General features: G+C 39.4%; 1 protein-coding gene across 3 annotated transcripts in view; it reads left to right on the top strand.

Moving 5' to 3' along the window:
- Positions 1–8,252: 8,252 nt before the first annotated feature.
- Positions 8,253–20,506, top strand: part of LOC126278209 (histone acetyltransferase KAT7) — a 504,982-nt gene continuing 492,728 nt past the window's right edge. The window contains exon 1 of one of the 3 annotated variants that reach the window (XM_049978143.1): positions 8,253–8,384. In XM_049978143.1, coding sequence (XP_049834100.1) covers positions 8,367–8,384 — 18 coding nt within the window. In that variant the 5' untranslated portion in view covers positions 8,253–8,366. The remainder of the gene's footprint in view (positions 8,385–20,506) is intronic. The other 2 variants (XM_049978144.1, XM_049978141.1) reach the window with 2 other exon arrangements.

The raw sequence follows: 20,506 nt of genomic DNA on the forward strand, positions 1-20,506 counted from the left end.
TTTTGATCTAGACTGATCCTGGCCGCATTTTGGACAAGCTCTCCACCTTCCCAAACTTGTAATCTAAATGCTCCACAAAAAACCGAGGTTTCATTGACGTACGAGGTACCAGGGCGAATAAGCGTCACTGCCATCCTTAGCCTGACGTTCCTCCCGTTGTGTGGCCGAGAGGTCGTATTTCTTAGCATTGAGCATTGAAGTTAGACCTTGACCACTCAGAGACTGCTGGTGTTTGACCACCAGCAAGAGATGATGTAATACGCTTCATGGTGTGTCATCTGCCCTGATACCACTCACTCCAACCAGAGGCCCTCCCCACAGGCGGCACCCTGCTGCGACAAAGGCTACCTGGCAGGATGGCCTTTCCCAGGAGTCCCGATGCCCCAGGGTGACGGGCATTTACTCCTTGGCGTACACGGGGAGTTAACAGTACAGGCATCAGCAGAGAGATCTCTGTGTGGTTAGGGGGCTAGGACCAACAGGGTACATGGTGGCCCTACCATAGTGGACTGGCTACCATGCTGGATATCAGGTGCAAATGAGCTAAGAAGTCCATTATCGTCGACAGTGCAGAAAGTGATATTGCACAGAGGATGGATGAAAATGCACCCAGGAGGGTGACCTCCCCAAGAGCTGGAGTATGAGTGAAAGTGCAGATCCATGTCTACGAAGGATGCGAGAGGTCTCAGCGCATGATGGACACTATGCACCACGTAAGACGCCCTTCCCCAACTGGCTCACCCTTAGGGAAAATTTTGAAAAATGGAGGTCAAACCCTACAGAGGACTATCAAATAAAGGCCAAAACATGTGAGACTCCAATTAGTCACCTCTTACAACAGGCAGGAATTCCTCGGGCATATTCTAACCCCCAGATCTGCAGGAGTGTTCTATTTTTAATGATAATTTATTTTCAAAACGTTATCAAGTGTCACTTGGTCACACTGTTAAAAATAACAAAACTTGAAAACTTTGAAGAGCCCTGAAATGGAAACAGAAAGACATAAAATCTTAAAATTTATTATGGTTCCTTATGCTAATAGGGAAAAACAAGTCAGTCTAAAAAAAAATTTCATCAACAATCTCAGATGGTGGAGGGTGGATGACTTAACAAGGTATGATGAGCTGCTGCAATTTGTTTTGTTAGCTTTTTGATATGTAGTGACCAAGAATATTGATGTTTTACAAAACATAGATATGGGTTATCCTCTCATAACCAGATGGCCGTGTCAATGGTGTGGAAGAGGCTATCTGAATAAGAGGAGCTGACAAATGCAAACCTTCGACCATAGATATTTAGTAGACTGAGCAAGCTATACAGAAGCTATAGAACTGTCCTTGTTGTGACACAGAACAATGTGACTGTTGGCAAATCATAAGCAGGTCTAAACAACACTTCAGCAGTTTTCAATAAATGTCATTAAATTAAACTAATAACACTTCAAATTAATCATGCCCTGTCTACCAGTACCTATGGAAGTTAGCAATTAGAATAAACAGTGCTGTCAGGCTGACACGACGTGAAGCCTGGGAACATTGCTGAATTGGTGACTATCAGATCACCTTCCACTAATCTGTTGTACTCTGATTCCCGATTGATTTAATAGTTTCTGGATCTTTGGAATACAAGCATTTTGCTGAAATACACACTTGGCTTATTTAGTGCAGCAAGTACATAATGAGCTTTCTAAAAGCTCATAACATTGTGTGATGTGGACAAGTACTGTAAGTATGTGCATTCAACAGGTTACACCATCTAATTTCTCTTTTTATCCTTTCAACTAAACAATGAATGGCTGTGTCACGACTTGTATTTTAACTATGTACTACTGATATGTACTGCATGAACTCGAGAATCACTACATGGCTAAAACTATGTAGCTTGCGAATGATATGAAATAAAAGGATGGTTTAATCCTAAAAATAACAACAAATGCAGCAAACTAATATAATTCAAGAAACACACCGATAAGTTCGTGAATGCTCAAGTGTGGGGAATGGTTTTAAGTTGACCAATACACATATCAGCTATGTAGGCATATACACAGTGAACATAAAATGACTGACAAGAAAGTCAAGCATCAGGCTGACCTACTTATGTTGTCTGATAATATGCTGATACCATTGCAGTTGTTATTTTTCGTTCTGGGCATGCTGCAACTTACTTTCCAAATAAGGTAATCAAAAGGGCACTAAACAGCAATGTAAAAAGCTATGGAACACTCGAGGGATCGAAGCATATTGTGAAAGGAGAAGAACTGTGACTGATGCTCGAAGAACCGGGAACTAACATGCATCGAGATTAAAAAATAATCCATTTATAGGGGCTACGCACTAGCCGAAATCTGGATTTGTGTAATAAAACCTGCAAAAAAGAAAGGACGACTGATTGCTATGTTCTATAATTTATAAATCACATAACAGTTGCTGAGTGCACTCACCTTCCTAATGGAAGGTAACCTGAGAAAAAGGGACATGTATCTTTTGGCAAGAACAAGTACAGATCCTGCAGTAGCTGCACATTATAAAAACTACTCAAAATTATTAAGGAAGGTTATTAAAATATCAAATAACTTGCACATAATGTCAGAAATTAGTACTTCCAATGACAGACTTGAGGATATATGCAATGTAATGAAACAAGAGACAGGACAACCAGCCACAAAACAAGATAAAGTCACTACTGAACAAACTGGGAGGACAATAAATGATGAGTCACATGGGGCAAATGCATTTTATAATCATTTCTAAAATATGATAAAAAGCATAGGGACACAAAATTGCAGTAATATGTTGAAAACGTAACTTTCATAAAATTCAGTCATATGAATGTATCACCCCCTCCCAGGGGACGCCGCCTTATCAGAGGCACCTTCAGTGTCAGGCGGGAGGGTTTGCATGCTCTGATGAAGTCAAGAGCTGCATCGGCAGTAGCGTAGCCACTGGCAAGATCACCAAGCTGGAGTGGTCTTGACAAAGGAGCCACACAAAGTGTGTCTCACAACAAAGAGCAGGGAGGGCTGTATATAGGCGTAGTGAAGCCAGCTTCCCTACAGGAGTAAACTTCATACAAATCCTGCTCCCCCAAGTTGGGAGTCGGGTAAGCGGCTAACAACCCCTCCCTGTAAAAAAAAAAAAAAAAAAAAAAAAAAAAAAAAAAAAAAAAAAAAAAAAAAAAAAAAAAATTCTTGTTCAGAAACCTCAAAGTAAAGAAGCCAGACGGATTTATAGATGGTGACATGGCACTGTCAAAGGCAAATGAAAATGAAAAAATGATGTGTTTGTTGGAACCTGGAACGTACAATCGCTAGAGGTTACTGCTAGATAAACTCAATAAAACGAAATGCAATGGACTGGACATGGAGTGCTTGATATGGGAACCTGTATAATTTTCTACCGTGGTTCAGAGAGCCACCATGAATTTGGTATATGGTTCATGGTAAGACAAAATTTAAGCATCTAGTGAGTGGATTCACTGGAACAACATCTAGAATCTCACATATGAGATGGAAAACCCGATTCTCAAACCACTCATTGATCAATGTACATGCATCCACAGAAGTATCAGATGACCAGGATAAAGACACTTTCTGCGAGAATCTCGAGAGAACTTATGACAGATTCCCTGTTATGACATTAAAATAATTACTGGAGACCTCAATGCACAGATTGGTACAGAAGACCATTACCTCCCAGCAATAGAAAAGCACAGCCTCCTTGAATACACAAATGACAATGGCCACAGAGTCATAACATGGCTGTAGGTAGAACCATATTCCCACACAAAAGGATTCATTAAGCAACATTGTGCAGCCCTGATAAGTGTACTTTCAACCAAATTGATCAGGTAATTATTCATGGCAGGCATTCCTCAAACTTACTAGATGTACATAGGAATTAAAGTAGATTCAGACCACTACCATGTAATTGTGAAAATAACAGTTCGCATATCCAGTGCAAAAAAATTCAAAGGAATACCTCAACATAAGTGTATGGTATCGAAGCTAAGAAATGAAGACATCTCCAAAATGCACTCTGAGAAGGTTGCTGAGAATCTTGCATTATACACCCCTAGCGTAAGTGATAATCTGGATCAGGAATGGATTGCTTGCAGGGATGCAGTCATTAAGGCAGCAGAACAAGTGCTACGTAAAGAAGGAAGACAACCAAGAAATTCCTTGTTTGATGTGAATGTAAGAGAATAAGTCAGGAGAAAAATGTGGCATACAGGAAAATGCTTGAGAAATCATATACTCATCTAGCAGTAATACATTATCAAGATAAAAGCAAAGAAGAGAAGAAACTACATCGGAGAAAGAGAAGGGAATGGGAAAGAAAACAGATTGAAGAACTGGAGACAATGGGAAAAACAAATGATGTTAGAAAATTTTATCAGAAAATTAATAGTGAAAGAAGAGTATTTAAGCCGTGTATCAACCTATGTGAAAGTAAAAATGGGACACTACTAGCCAATGATCAAGAGGTAATGGAGTGCTGGGTAGAGCATTTCAGTGAACTGTTGGATGCTTCAGAGTCCTCTATTGAAGATATCCCAGCCTCGTCAGAAGATGATGCCATAGTACCTCACCATTCACAAGGGGAACGAACAAAACAATTGCCCGACTGAAGAACCATAAAGCACCAGGGACTGACAATATAACATCTGAACATTTGAAAGCTGGAGGAGTTAAGCTAAAGCTTAGTATCTACAAGACTGTATGCCTCATCGGGGAAAAGGAAGAGTAGCCACAAAAATGGAATGTAGGGATAGTGTGTCTGGTGCATAAGAAAGGAGATCTATTTGAATACAGCAATTACAGAGGCATAACACTCTAAAATATTATGTATAAAGTACTATCAAATATCCTGTTTAGTAGACTTACACCTATAGCTGAAGGCATTATTGGAAGCTATCAATGCGGGTTCAGGCCAACTGTAAACCAGATATTTACTATCCGACAAATAGTAGAAAAGTCCAATGGATTTAATGTTGATGTGCACCATCCTGTCTCCATATGACACAATACACTGGGCCAAACTTTATGAGGCAATGCGGGAATTTTGAGTGCCTGGAAAACGTGCGTTTAATAGGTCACCCCGAAGTACCCCCAGTGTACTATTCGAGCGCAGTTCAGGCTATCACCTCAATTTCCCACTTGAACTGGGCTAAGACAAGGAGATGGGCTTTTCTGCCTACTTTTCAACCTGGCACTTGAAAAAGTGGTACAGAAATCGGGTATTCAGACAAGAGGTACTATTTAATATAGGTCTGTACAATTGCTGGGACATGCAGATAACTTGGATTTAATGAGCAGAACACATAGAGATCTACAAGGCACAAGTTCAGCTCTACAGAGCACAGAGAAGATGGGCCTGGAAACTAATGAAGGAAAGATGAAGTATATGTATAACGGCACTATCCAACCTTCACAGGCCACAACAACCCTTGATGGAATGACATTTGAGAGAGTGAAATATTTCACCTGTCTGGACTCAAAGATAAAAGCAGATGGCACCACCTTTACTGAAATTATGGACCACAGAAGTGCTTCTAACAAATGTACTTTGGAATGTTGCGACATTTTAAATCCAAGCTTCTATCACAAGGGACTAAGTGATAACTTTACAAAACACTGATATACCCAGTACTTACTTATGGCTCAGAAACATGAACAATTATAATGCAGGGTAAAAAGAAACTGATATCACATGAAAGTAGTATATTGAGGAGGATTTTTGAACCTGTATATGAAAATGGGACCAGGAGAAGGCGAAGGAATCAAGAACTTTATGACTACTATATGGAGGATGATGTGGTAAAGTTCATAAAGCTGTATAGACTGAGATGGGCTGGATATATAATGCAACATGATTAGATAGATCCTGCAAGGAAAGCCTGCTGCAGTGAACCTAGAGGAAGAAGGGCAAGAGGATGACCTCGGTTGAGATGGAGCGATGAGGTTGGACAGGACGCTGCCCAAGTCGGTTACCGTAACTAGACGTCCACAGCGAAGTCTAGAAAGTGATGGCAGAAAATTATTGAGAAGGCCAAGTCCCACCCCAGGATGTAGTGCCAACGGAATAAAAGAAGAATGTATCACCAGCTTCTCCTTCTGAAATTAAGAAAATTATACATTCTCTCAAAAATAAAAGCCAACCTGGTTTTGATGGTGCTTCCAATAGAGTACTGAAAAATTGGTCTCATGTAATAAGCCCAGTCTTGAAACTTCCTGGCAGATTAAAACTGTGTGCCCGACCGAGACTCTAACTCGGGACCTTTGCCTTTCGCTGGCAAGTGCTCTACCATCTGAGGTACCGAAGCACGACTCACGCCCGGTACTCACAGCTTTACTTCTGCCAGTATCTCGTCTCCTACCTTCCAAACTATACAGAAGCTCTCAGCAGAAGAGGCACTGATGAGACACACATTAGTAAGCTAACATATTTTGCGTATTTTCATTCAGTAATATCGTATAGAATAATGTTCAGGGGTAACTCGTCTGTAAGACAGAAAGACTTCATTGTGCAAATGTGCTTTAAGAATAATATGTGGTGCTCACCCACAGTAACCTTGTAGACATATGTTTACGAGATTCGGCATTCTGGCTGCTGTTTCACAGTGTATTTATTCCTCAGGCAGCCTGTTGTAAATAAACCACTGCAGTTCAAAAAGAACAATGAAGTTCATAATTACAATACCAGACATAAAAGTGACACTCATTACTCCATATTAAGGTTGTCTTTGGCACAAGAAAGGGTGCACAATGCCGCTACAAAATTTTTTGATCCCTTACATAGTGATATAAAATGTCAGACAGATGGAAAGGTAAAATTTGATAACAAACCGAGAAACTTTCTCTTTGAGGACTAGCCTATGAGGAAAAAATTTTTTTAAAGGTTTAGAATGTAACTGTATGTACAAATTAATTTGCAATGTGAATGTACGATGACTCGTTCACATCGCTGTGATCCATGGCACTTGTAACTAACTAGTAACAGCCTATTGGAATTGGGTCAATAATAATCAAAACAATCAATGTTATCAGCTATCAGTATTTGTAATTGTTAAAATATATTTCTGCTTTATCAATAAAAGTGAAATGTGAATGCTGAACCTTCCAGACAGGCAAAGATCAAAACAACACACCAACCTGAGTTTGGGGTGTAGTTTTTATGCACCGCCTGTTGTTGGCACAGTTTCCCTTAACATAGTTCTTGGCTGTTTCGTACCACTGACGTCTCTGGGCTATCAGAATAGTTGGCAGGAAACAGTGGTACGTTAAATTCACCTCTACCATTGACTAAAAATAGCTCAGTCGACGACATTAATTCTTATTTCATTTCATATGCTGACGATACACAGAATCCAACGCCTTGACTTCTGTTGCTGTCTTGTGCAATCCATAAAGTTAATGTGGCCTAACAGAGGAAATTCATCTTTTTGGCAGCACGTTGCTCCCAATAATAATTAGACAAATAACACAATCATGGAGAGCACGACTCTTTATAAAAATCTGCTGTAAAGTGCTGTAATTATCCAGATTTTGTTCATCCTTTTGTTGTTGGCAGCAATATTATAACCAAGACATTATTTGTGCTATTTAAAGACATGCTCAGCAGTGTGTAAGTAATATTATCACCTCAGTCGTGGCATCTCGCATGCGTGTTTCTAAGTATCACGTTGATGATGAACTACAGCTCAGAATGAATTCAAAGTTAGTTTTCCTGAATTGAAAATAATATTCGAACAACACTTCCACTGGTAACGGTTTCATTGGTGTGTTTGATTCCCCAAATGTTTCCATGATAAATGCCTTCTTGTACGTAACATTTTTGGGATTGTTTTCTTTCCGTTGACATTTCTGTACACCCTTCAGTTAATTGCACTGCTACAATTAACGACATACGACTTATGCCATGTTGAATTAACAAACAAAACACAGGAAATTCCGGCTGTGCATGCGCATTTGTTTACGTTTACTGGACTCCAAAGGCGATGGTTGGTGGATGTATGTATTAACTTTTCATTGCGTGTGGAAACTCAGTTAAAAAGTTGTTTGACGTTTCTGACTTTCACCTCAATATGCCAACAGAAGGTTTCCACAGACAAATTGGTTCACATGAGAGTTTCTACACGTATGCATGTGCAAGCTTTCGGTGTATATGGAAACGTACATATTAATCGTTTGAAATGATTTTGGAACATCGACTATCAATATATCGATAGTCAAAATGGATTCCGTAGAATGGAGTATCTTTGACGAGTAGGTGTTTGCGCGGTTTAATGTGTTGATTGTAGATGTTTTAATGTTTTGACAGATACGCGCTGTTATTGATCATTTGGTGTCGGGTAGTCTGCGGTGAGACATGATTTCAAAAGAAAAGGTAATGTTATGCTGAGCTTGAATACTAATAGAAAATACGCTGACTTAATCGTAATTATGTGTTTATTGACTGTTGTAACGAGCACAGCATCAGTATAAGCTTCAATTTTCAGTCAAAAGTGTAACTTTCAGTAAATCCTTACGCGAAATATAACAGTTCATGAGCTGCACAGTACAACTAGACATCGAATTTTATACAAATCAATGACTGCCAATCCGGATTTGCTTGCAGCTGACTATCTACGCTTCCTGTTTTGTGAAATTTTGTGTGTATCTAAATGAAGTTGCTACATTTAGTGGATTGGTTTATTGTGGATGCAATACAAAGTGTTTCTTATTGATGTTACTGTGCGTGTAAAATGTAGCTAATACTAAGTATGCTTGCCTTTGTTTACGTATTACGAGGGACTATGGAAGTAAACATTTGTAGCTTACTGACACACACTGTAGTTCGCTCATTAAAGCGTGCTGTTATTGCTTTTGTTTACACCTCATATTTAGGATTCGATTTGCTACTATCAATAGTAAAACGTCGAAGGTAAAGTGCATTGTGTTTTATCTTACTTGTTTATTATCCGAAATCGTGGTTAACTGATAGATGGCTTCTAGCTCCTCAAACTACATTGAAGTCAGTTGGCACTAACCATACGAAACTCGAAATGTGCCAATCATTTTAGAAGTTCGTGGTAAACGCCCGTTCAATAATTTTGAATCATTGGATTATCTTTTTCCTAGAATTAGCAAACACTTTCATCAGTTTAATTTCGGTAACTACTGAAGTATCCTGTATTATGTCATATATCTTCGATGGCATTTTTATCGGCAGAGGCATGTATCACACTGTTGCACAGTTACATACGATATAATCTGAGATACTTGCCCTATGCATTAAGAAGTATTCATTGGCAATACTTCGTTCTTTTGCCGTGTTAGTGAAGGTCTTAATGCATCTGTGCTTGGAAAACTTTAGGGGTAGTGTATTATGTAAAACCCAGAGCAAAGGATGATTCTCGATCTCTAAGCAGAGTCAAAATGAACCCATACTCAGGATGTGTGTGTTTTGGAGCAGATGCAGGAAGTCTGCATTGCCACCCCATCAAGGTCATAATGGATGTGATTTTGCTATTGTCCTCCTCCTGATCTGTTATGAAGTATCAAGTGTCATGTGAATGGCTGTGATGATTGCATGTGCAGCAAAATCTTGGATTTGTTATGGATGAAACCTAGTCCCAACAGGTAGCCAGTGTCTCTTGAACAGCACCAAGGCAGTCACTGAGCTTATCATCCCCATCCTACAGGCCTATCATCATCAGCAGTGTCACATACCCTCTGGAGAGGTTTGGAATTTAATCTGGAACATGCCACTACTTTTCCCCATTTTGCTGGACAAATACTGGCAGTGAGAATTTTCCGCCATGGGGAATTGGACCAGCGTACCTCAAAGTTGAGTGCTACTGTGTATGCTTGTGTTAGTGACTTTCTCTATGGAGGCAGTTGAGCCTAGGTGTAGAGATTCATTTTATACAATGTCATCAGTTTGTTTGTTTATTGTGGTAGGAGATGTTTCATATGAAATGTGAAAACTATGATAATGATGATAATCTAAAAGGCTTGTGCCATGGCAAGTGACATTTAAAAAGGATTCGAAAGTTTCACTTCTTTATCAGATTTAGTATCTATGCAGCTCAAATGACTTCACAGTAGGCCTATTAATTGAACATGAAACAATTATAATATAAAAAATAACAAGACAGTTACAACTCAAGATCTCTGTTGTTATGTGTGCCTAACATGCTCCACAGTACCCACCATCCCCCAAAATATAATATTCACAAGTAAACCAAATAACACATCAGTGATATGAATGTAAAAGAAATCCCTAATATCAACTAAACACACATTAGTACATTCACAATCAAACCCAAAATCAGGATAAATGCATATTAACAACATGCTTACTACTCAAAAAACAAAATTGTACAAAAATAACTGCTATGGTCTATTGATAAACAAAACACTGTAATACACTCTTTTTTATCATACGAACCAAGAAATGAATATAACTAAATAATTTCTACCACACCCCCTGTCCTCTGTCAATACCGTCTGCATACCCATATGAAATACTTCATGAGAAAAAAGCCCTTGCAAACAGAAAGAAGTATATGAAAGTTAAGTAAATAAGCAAGCTTTCAGAGCCAGTAGCCCCTTTCTTCTGGCAGAAGGGTTGAAGGGGGACGAAGGAAAATAACAGACATGGTTTATGAAATGGGGAGAGTTTGGAAATGTCATGTGGAACACTGGGTCATGGGAGACTTACCAGACAGAATGAGGAGGACAGACTGATTCTTGGGGACTGCACTTGTCCTGTAAGTCTCTCCTGACATGGGACTTTCCTGAACTCTCCCCATTTCCTAAACTTTGCCAGGCCTTTTCCTTCCCCAACAACCCTTCTACCAGAGGACAGAGCCACTGACTCAAAAAGCTTGCACATTTACTTTATGTTTCTGTACATTTTCTCCTGCTGCTGCTTGGTGAGTAGATTTTTTGTCTAACCAATTACATTATATTTTAAAGACTTGATTATTTTTGCTGAAGAAACTTTAAAATATACAGCTCCCCACTCTTGTTTCTGCGAACAATAAATAAATAATTACTCATGGGCATAAATACATACAGATGATTGACACCAAACATAATAAATAAAGTGTATGATATTGTAGATCACCTTGCTAGATTTTATGAACCAAGATTCCTGTTGAATCAGATTTCACTCAACAGTTCCCCATAAAAATGGGATGAAATCATATTGATAGGCTTTCCACGCTTATGGGATTTTATATGACCCACCAACGGGCCTGTACCAGACCCCGAAGAAAGTCTATAAGGCTTGAAATATCGTACAATTCTTCTGTCAATGTATGCATGTTGAACTTCATGGTTGAATCCATCACACACAACAAACTCATCCACTTCGCTGCAAGAGAATGCCATATCAAGCAGCCCACCTATTTCATAATGCTCTCTTCTCAAAGGCCGACTTTCAAATACACTGTCCATGTTTGACATTGCTACGTCTAAGTTCAAAAGCCAATAACCAGTCCCAAATGCTTCCGTTGACCCCTGCTCAATGTGCTTTTCATCTCCAGAAAATCTGTTTTAAAGTTTTGCAGCTCAATATTGAGCTACGTCCAGTGTTTCTTGTTGAGCCGTATGTCATTAGGGGAACATCTCATGGGGCAGTTGGAACATTGTAAATTTTCCATATCCTGGACTTCACCTCAGTCATGTTTGTTGTCTGCTGCAACTTTGAAGCCTCATTTAATGACATATGTTTTGACTGGTGCTACACCGTTCTGTTGTGATTCAATGTTCTCTAAATCTTCCAGCATGATGATTTGCCTCTTGTGAGGCAGCATTGGCTTTTGGGGGCTTACTTAGCTCATTGCTAAAGAATCTCTCGTGTGAAAAAAGTCTTTCATTTCCATGTGGAGCATTTATTTTTAAAATGAATGGTCAAGATCGCAATAATATTTGTTTATTTACTAGTTTTGGCTTATGTTAAACTCATCTTCAGAATTTTTGGCTCTCTATGGCTAGTGCTGGCGGCTCTGTGGTTTTCTTGTGATACCACGATTGTACACCATGCATGATCATGGTATCATGAGAAAACCAAGGAGCTGCCAGTACCTGGCATAAGGCGGTCAAAAATTCTGAAGATAATTTTAACGGGAGCCGAAACTGGTAAATAAACAAATATTATTGCAATCTCGACAGATAATTTTAATATAAATATAGCATCAGGTCTGTGCTATCCATAGACAGTGTTGTCTAAATTTATGATGTAGAGCATGGCACTCATCGAAAGTCTGTTGAAATATTTGTGTGAGATCATATACAATTGTTTGGAATTCGGGTCTAAGAATCTGGCCAGTTTGTATAGCTTCCCAAGTGGTGTAGGTTTCATGCATCCTGTTCTAACCTGCTTGTGTCATTTAGGTTTGTATTGCTACAGTTGTGAAAAGATACTTGGTATTAGGTGATTTAAATTAAAGCGATATGATATATTCAATATTATTTGTCTACTCACTACCACATCTTTCATATTGTAACAGTAAGTTTTGTTAAATATTAGCATATCTTATGGTTGCAGGGGCCAGTACTATCGGTAGGTATGTGTAAACTGCAAAAGATAAAAATATTCATAATCCAATCTAAACACCATAACAACAGCTTATCTCTAAATTTCTGGATTAAACTGCAGTTGTCTAGCCTCTATAGTGATTTAAGGTGGATAATACTAGCTCAGAGAAAGGCAGAGACCTGATTAGATCATTGGAAGAATGCTAATGAAGTGTAATTCAGCCACAAATGCATTCACAAACATTTTTATGATGGTTCCAAATGTAAACACTGAAATGAATAAACATACCAAATTGCCATACAAGGTATCCTAAAATCATTGCAACAATGCTTGAGGGGCTGTATAGGATGTCTTGAGAAGTAAATTAAGTAGAGGAACCCATGTCTATAAACATCGTCCAATGATGCTACCGAGCATCAAAGTTATAGATGCCAGCTCATGCCACTAGGCCACCCCTTTTGCAGCAAATAGTATTTCGTATCCTGACAGACTGTAGGTAGAATGTTTCACAATGTTGTTTGTTATTCAATGATTGCAGCTGATTGTCACAATCACCAATAGAGAAAATTGAGCTAGCAGCTACGTAGAAAAAAAGCCTTGTCTCCTGTGAGTGAGATGATCAGTTACCTTGAATGATGGTTTTTGACATGGGTTTCCATCTACAGTTTATTTTTCTTCCGAAACCCTCTAAAATCTGCAATATTTTTTGGAGTAAAGGAGGAAACTGCAGATGGAAACCTGTGTCAGAAACCGTCATCCACCAAGGCAACAGAGCATCGCATTCATAGGAGATGAGGCTTGTCTATGCGGCAGCTAGCTCCATCTTCTGCACTGGCGATCATGGCAATCAGTAATAATCACTGAATAACAAACAACATTGTGGGATGTTCTGCCTCCAATCTGTCAGCATACAAAGTCACATTTCTTGCCAAAGGCTGGACTAGTAGCAGGTACCGGCACCTATAATGTCAATACTCAGTAGCGTTATTGGATGATGTTTCCAGAAACAGGTTGAGCCTCGATTTGTTCCTCGAGACAACCTCTACAAACCCTCAAAGTTTGTCGCAACATTTCTGGGACACCCTGTAACATTGTGGGATGTTCTGCCTCCAATCTGTCAGCATACAAATTCACATTTCTTGCCAAAGGCTGGACTAGTAGCAGGTACCGGCACCTATAATGTCAATACTCAGTAGCGTTATTGGATGATGTTTCCAGAAACAGGTTGAGCCTCGATTTGTTCCTCGAGACAACCTTTACAAACCCTCAAAGTTTGTCGCAACATTTCTGGGACACCCTGTACAGTGTCAGTCACATAACTGAGAGCTGAAATCACATAGCTGAGTGTACAAACTTGCTTTCTTGTTAAGATCCCACACAGAGCTACTGTGTCTTGGCTCTGTAGCCAGTGTGATAGTCACATGCCATCCGTCTTACGTGCTTGAAGCAAAAACATTGTCAATTTGAAGAGAGCTACTGTTCAGAGATGGGAAAATAAAACTCTAATACAAACAGTAAATTAACATATGCAGTATGTGGCATACTTCAGACTTCTGTAGGTAGCTATTAACAATAATTAAATAATTTCATACACGTTATTTGCCATGGACATTCGTCTCCCTATATTTGCCAAGAACAGTTAGGCACCATTGTACTTCAGAAACAAATTACGTGATACCATCTTGTTTCATGGGGCTGTGTGTTGATTTGATGAGTCTAAATATTCATTCTTACATTCTTTGTTTAAGTATTTAATAGTAAACATTTTACTTACCTTTGAAAATGATTGTTCTCTCCACTTCGTGCATTGGACACAGAAGTGCCATTTCTTGCATTGTCTGTACTGAATGCCTCAATGACAATTATTTCTCAAGTGTGAAAATCTAATAACCATTGGCAGCTTTTTACATTCAGCAGAGTAATTGCTGCTCACCATTTGAGCACTAGGAGCATTGTACAAGCTATGCTAGGTGAGTCTCTGCATCATCTCAGTGAATCTACGTCTATACTCTGCAAACCACCATGAGCTGCATGGCAGAGGGTACATTCCATTGTACCTCTTATTAGATTTTCTTCCTGTTCCACTCACCTATGGAGTGTGGGAAGAATGATTGTTTGAATTCCTCTGTGTGTGCAGTAATTATCCTAGGAAAATTAAAGAGACCTTTGGAGAAAGAGAACCACTTGCATTAATATCAGATGGAAACCCAGTTCTAAGCAAAGAATGGAAAGCAGAAAGGTGGAAGGAGTGTATAGAGGGTCTATACTAGGGCGATGTACTTGAGGGCAATATTATGGAAATTGAAGAGAATGTAGATGAAGATGAAATGGGAGATACAATACTGCGTGAAGAGTCTGACAGAGCACTGAAAGACCTGAGTCAAAACAAGGCCTCTGAAGTAGACAGCATTCCACTAGAACTACTGACAGCCTTGGGAGAGCCAGTCCTGACAAAACTCTACCATTTGGTGAGCAAGCTTTATGAGAGAGGCGAAATACCGTCAGACTTCAAGAAAAAAATAATAATTCCAATCCCAAAGAAAGCAGGTGTTGACAGATGTGAAAATTACCGAACTATCAGCTTAATAAGTCACAGCTGCAAAATGCTAACGCGAATTCTTTACAGGCGAATGAAAAAACTGATAGAAGCCAACCTCGGGGAAGATCAGTTTGGATTCTGTAGAAATGTTGGAACACGTGAGGCAATACTGACCCTACGACTTATTTTAGAAGAAAGATTAAGGAAAGGCAAACCTACGTTTCTAGTATTTGTAGACTTAGAGAAAGCTTTTGACAATATTGATTGGAATAATCTCTTTCAAATTCTGAAGTTGGCAGGGGCAAAGTACAGGGAGCAAAAGGCTATTTACAATTTGTACATAAAGCAGATGGCAGTTATAAGAGTCGAGGGACATGAAAGGGAAGCAGTGGTTGGGAAGGGAGTGAGACAGGGTTGTATCTTATACCCGATGTTATTCGATCTGTATATTGAGCAAGCAATAAGGGAAACAAAAGAAAAGTTCGGAGTAAGTATTAAAATACATGGAGAAGAAATAAAAACTTTGATGTTCGCCAATGACATTGTAATTCCGTCAGAGACAGCAAAGGATTTGGAAGAGCAGTTGAACGGAATGGACAGTGTCTTGAAAGGAGGGTATAAGATGAATATCAACAAAAGCTAAACGAGGATAATGGAATGTAGTCGAACTAAGTCGGGTGATGCTGAGAAAATTAGATTAGGAAATGAGACACTTACAGTAGTAAAGGAGTTTTGCTATTTGGGGAGCAAAATAACTGATGATGGGTGAAGTAGAGAGGATATAAAATGTAGCCTGGCAATGGCAAGGACAGCGTTTCTGAAGAAGAGAAATTTGTTAACATCAAGTATAGATTTGAATGTCAGGAAGTCGTTTCTGAAAGTATTTGTATGGAGTGTAGCCATGTATGGAAGTGAAACATGGACGATAAATAGTTTGGACAAGAAGAGAATAGAAGCTTTCGAAATGTGGTGCTACAGAAGAATGCTGAAGATTAGATGGGTAGACCACATAAATAATGAGGAGGTATTGAATAGAATTGGGGAGAGGAGGAGCTTGTGGCACATCTTGACTAGAAGAAGGGATCAGTTGGTAGGACATGTTCTGAGTCATTGAGCGATTACCAATTTAGTATTGGAGGGCAGCGTGGAGGGTAAAAATCGTAGAGGGAGACCAAGAGATGAATACACTAAGCAGATTCAGAAGGATGTGGGCTTGCAGTAGGTACTGGGAGATGAAGAACCTTGCACAGGATAGAGTAGCATGGAGAGCTGCATCAAACCAGTCTCAGGACTGAAGATCACAACAACAACATCCTCACAATCCCTATGTTAGCAGTTGTAGGTGGTTGTAGTATTTCCCTAGAGTAATCATTTAAAGCCGGTTCTTGAATCTTTGTTAATAGCCATTCTTGGGATAGTTTATGTATGTCTTCAAGAGTCTGCCATTTCAGTTCCTTTAGTATCTCAGTGACACATCCCCATAGATTAAGCAAACCTGTGACCAATCGTGCTGCTGCCCTCCTCTGCATACTTTCAATATCCCCTGTTAGCCCTGTGTGATACGGGTCTCAAATACCTGATCAATATTCTAGAACTGGTTGCACAAGTGATTTGCAAGCAATCTATTTTGTAGACTGATTTCACTTACCCAGTATTCTACCATTAAACTGAAGTCTACCACCTGCTCTACCCACGACTTGAACCTTTGTGGTCATTCCATTTCATGTACCTACAAAGTGTTACACCCAGGTATTTGTATGAGTTGGCAGATTACAACACTCACTCATTGATATTATAGTAATAGGATACTGTGTTTTTTTCATTTTGAGACATACAGAATTTCACATTTATGAGCATATGGAGCAAGTAGGCAATCTCTGAACCATGTTGAAATCTTATCAAGATCTGACTGAATATTTATGCAGCTTCCCTCAGATAGTACTTCATTATAGGTAACTGTATCATCTGCAAAAAGCCTAATTTTACTATTAATACTGTCTGCAAGGTCATTAATATACAACATGAACAGCAAGGGTCCCAACACATTTCTCTGGGGCACACCCAAAGTTACTTCTTCATCTGATGCTCACTCTCCATCCAAGATAACATGCTGTGTCCTCCCTGCCAAAAAGTCCTCAATCCAGTCACAAATTTCACTTGATATCCCATACGACTGTACTTTTGAGAATAAGTGTAGGTGCAGTACTGAGTCAGATGTTTTTTAGGAAATCAAGGAACACTGCATCTGCCTGGTGGCCTTGATCCAGTGCTTTCGGTATGTCATATGAGAAAAGTGCGAGTTGGATTTCACATGATCAATGTTTTCGGACTCCGTGTTGGTTGGCATTGAGGAGGTCATTCTGTTCAAGATACCTCATTATGTTTGAGCTCAGAATATGTTCTAAGATTCTTCAACATATCAATGTCATGGATATTGGACAGTAGTTTTATGCATCACTTTTAATACTCCTCTTGTAGATGGCTGTGACCCGTGCTTTTTCCAAGAACTGGGCACAATTTATTGTTCTAGGATCTATGATAGAATATAGCAAGAAGCCGGGCTAGCTGAGCCACAAATTGAGTGTAGGATCTGACAGGGATTCCATCAGGGCCTGCAGCTTTTTTTAAATTTTTTAACGATTTCAGCTGTTTCTCAATGCCACTGGTGCTAATAATTATTTCATTCCTCTTTTCAGTCATGCAAGGGTTAAATTGGGGCAATTCTCCTATGTTTTCCTTTGTTAAAGAAACATTTTAAAATAGATTTAAGCATTTCAGCTTTTGCTTCATTACCCTCATTTTCAGTTCCTGGCTCATTCGCTAGGGCCAGGACACTGTCTTTGGTGTCACAAACAGCCACTACATACAACAATAATTTCACTGGATTTTGTGAAATGTCATTTGACAATACCCTGCTACTGTAGTTATGGAAGGCATCGCTTGCGCCACAGTCTGTAGTTGGTTGCACTCTGTTCCCTCAATGGGTGCCGGGATAGCTCCCAGGCATACACACAGAGTGCACACTTTCCTGTCTCTTGGCAGCCAAACGTGTTTCATTTAGCATCTCTCTGTCTATAACCATACACTTTGTTTTACGTGTATTATGCAGTAATCTCTGTTTCTTTAGAAGCTTCTTTACTGTGAATATATACCATGGAGGTTCCCTATCATTATGAACTGTTCTGTCCAGTGCATATTCGACACTTCTTTTAAACTCAAGCCAAGGTTCCTCCACACTGATTTTTTTTATCTAGTTTACTGAATATATATCTCCTTCTGCTTGTTTTAGTTGTCCATTGTACTTTGGTAATCATTGTTGTCTCAACTGCGTCATGGTTACTGATACCAGTTTCAAAGTGTACATCCTCAAAAAGGTCAGGTCTATTTGTTGCCATTAGATCCAATATATTTCCATCATCCTCTGTGCAACTGACCTATTTAGTGGGACCGTGCAGTTCTCAACCCTATTGTGCAAGTCCAGGAAGTCGCCGCCTATCTTGTCAGAGAACTTTCAATGTCTCTGGTTCAGTCCTTCCACTCAACTCAGAACCATAGGGCCATGATCAGTTCTGGGGACAATTCTGCAAATTGTGAGCTTCATTGAAACTCCACACTCAAAGCTGACCTCCTCCATCTTCTCTGCCAGTTGCTGGAATGAACAAAGAATGACCCTGGACCCCAGACGACAGGTGTCATTTGTTCGAGCTTGCGCCACAGTCTGCAGTTGGTTGCACCCTGTTCCCTCAATGGGTGCCGGGACACCTCCCAGGCATACACACAGAGTGCACACTTTCCTGTCTCTTGCTTCTATTTCGCTAAGGGTACTATCATTCGCCATACATTTGAACTGCCGACAATTAATAGACCCCTACCCTTTTGCATTTGCTTCCTTGTGAGACCGGGCAGAACAGGTTCCCCCACAACAGGTGAAGTGAGTACCATTGGGTCAGTTTGTCAAAGACAGCATCTCAAACTTGTTGGTTAGGTAGATCGGTACAACATGCTGAATCTTCCCTAATCCCCCATCCACTCGGTACAGGATATCTAAGTCTACCATTGACACACCACTCCCAGTCAAGTGAGTGTGTAATGACAGATCCTATACTTTCTGCAGAGGAGACAGGATCCACAGGAGAAGATAGTACTTGAGGCACCTCTGGTACTAGTATAACAGGTTCACAACTGCAATGATATAGCTGTACAAGGTCTGTGAGCAAATGTTCTGTACATTCTGGGTGACTCTCACAGTATTGTTCTAATGATCTGACATCTTACAGAAATAAAGCACAATTAATCCTGTAACCTTCCACTCAAATTAAATGAATCAAATCAGAAATCAATAGACTGATCTATGATTGTATGGTTATTTGTGTTAGCCTCCCAAAATACCACGATTAGTGAGTGGGCAATAAAAAGCCTCACACAGCTAATTCCAGCAAATGCTAGTGATGGTGGTTTGTCATTGCTTGTCTTTTGCTATAACATCAACTTAAAAACAAATGGCACTGGATACATAAGCTATCTGGATGGAGGCAAAGTTCAGTAAAAGTGAGTGCATGTGGTGTACGATTTAGTCTTCACTTTTTATAACTCTTGTGTGCATAAAAAAGTAAGACACAGTTTAGATTTCAGACCAATTGCCAGTTGAGACAATTACAGCCCTGTATAAAGAAAAACGTGTGCCATATCTACTCGGGCAGAAATTATTAAAGAAAGAGTACTTGCAACCAGCGTTCCCATTGAGACTTAATTTACTGCTACTACGTTTTTTCCCCTCTCACTGAACCAAATCAGAGCAGCTAATATAAGAGTACCTCTTGCCATTGCATTTGGTACTTGCTTTAGCGATGGTATTGACAGTTTCTTTATTAAACCTTGCTGCTGTGGAATTTTTTCTTGTGTGATCTGCAAAATACCAGACTAATTTGTGACAGTTGTAAAACAAAACTGGTTTGTGCAAACATGATGAGGTACTGGGTAGCAGCCATTCCTGAAAATATCTGCCAAAATCTCTGCACCAGTTTTTAGTTGGCATTGTTGATTGTAATTTAGTTTCTGATTGTTGTTGTTGATGGGGGTGGGGGTGGGGGTGGGCTAGAGGTAGTTTTCAAAAGCCGAAGTGCCATCTTTGATTCCATACAACTGTTAATATTTTGCACCATGTAGGTCTACAACCTAGTAAATCTTCCTAACAAGTCATCATTGTATAACACACATTTTAACTGCTCTATTTGCCATTGTGACACATAAATATTATCATTTATCGCTTTCAAACCTTTATTAAAAATGTCAGTTGAAAATGTGTATTAATTAGTGTAGCTGTCAACTTATTATTTATTTATTTATTGAACCTGTAATGTTAATGTAAATGTGAAGTACTATGTTAATACAAATTGCTCTTAAAACACATCTGTCTTTGGCTAAATTAGCTTGTTACTCA

Source organism: Schistocerca gregaria, chromosome 6 (assembly GCF_023897955.1).
Source record: "Schistocerca gregaria isolate iqSchGreg1 chromosome 6, iqSchGreg1.2, whole genome shotgun sequence".
NCBI classification, from domain to species: domain Eukaryota; kingdom Metazoa; phylum Arthropoda; class Insecta; order Orthoptera; family Acrididae; genus Schistocerca; species Schistocerca gregaria.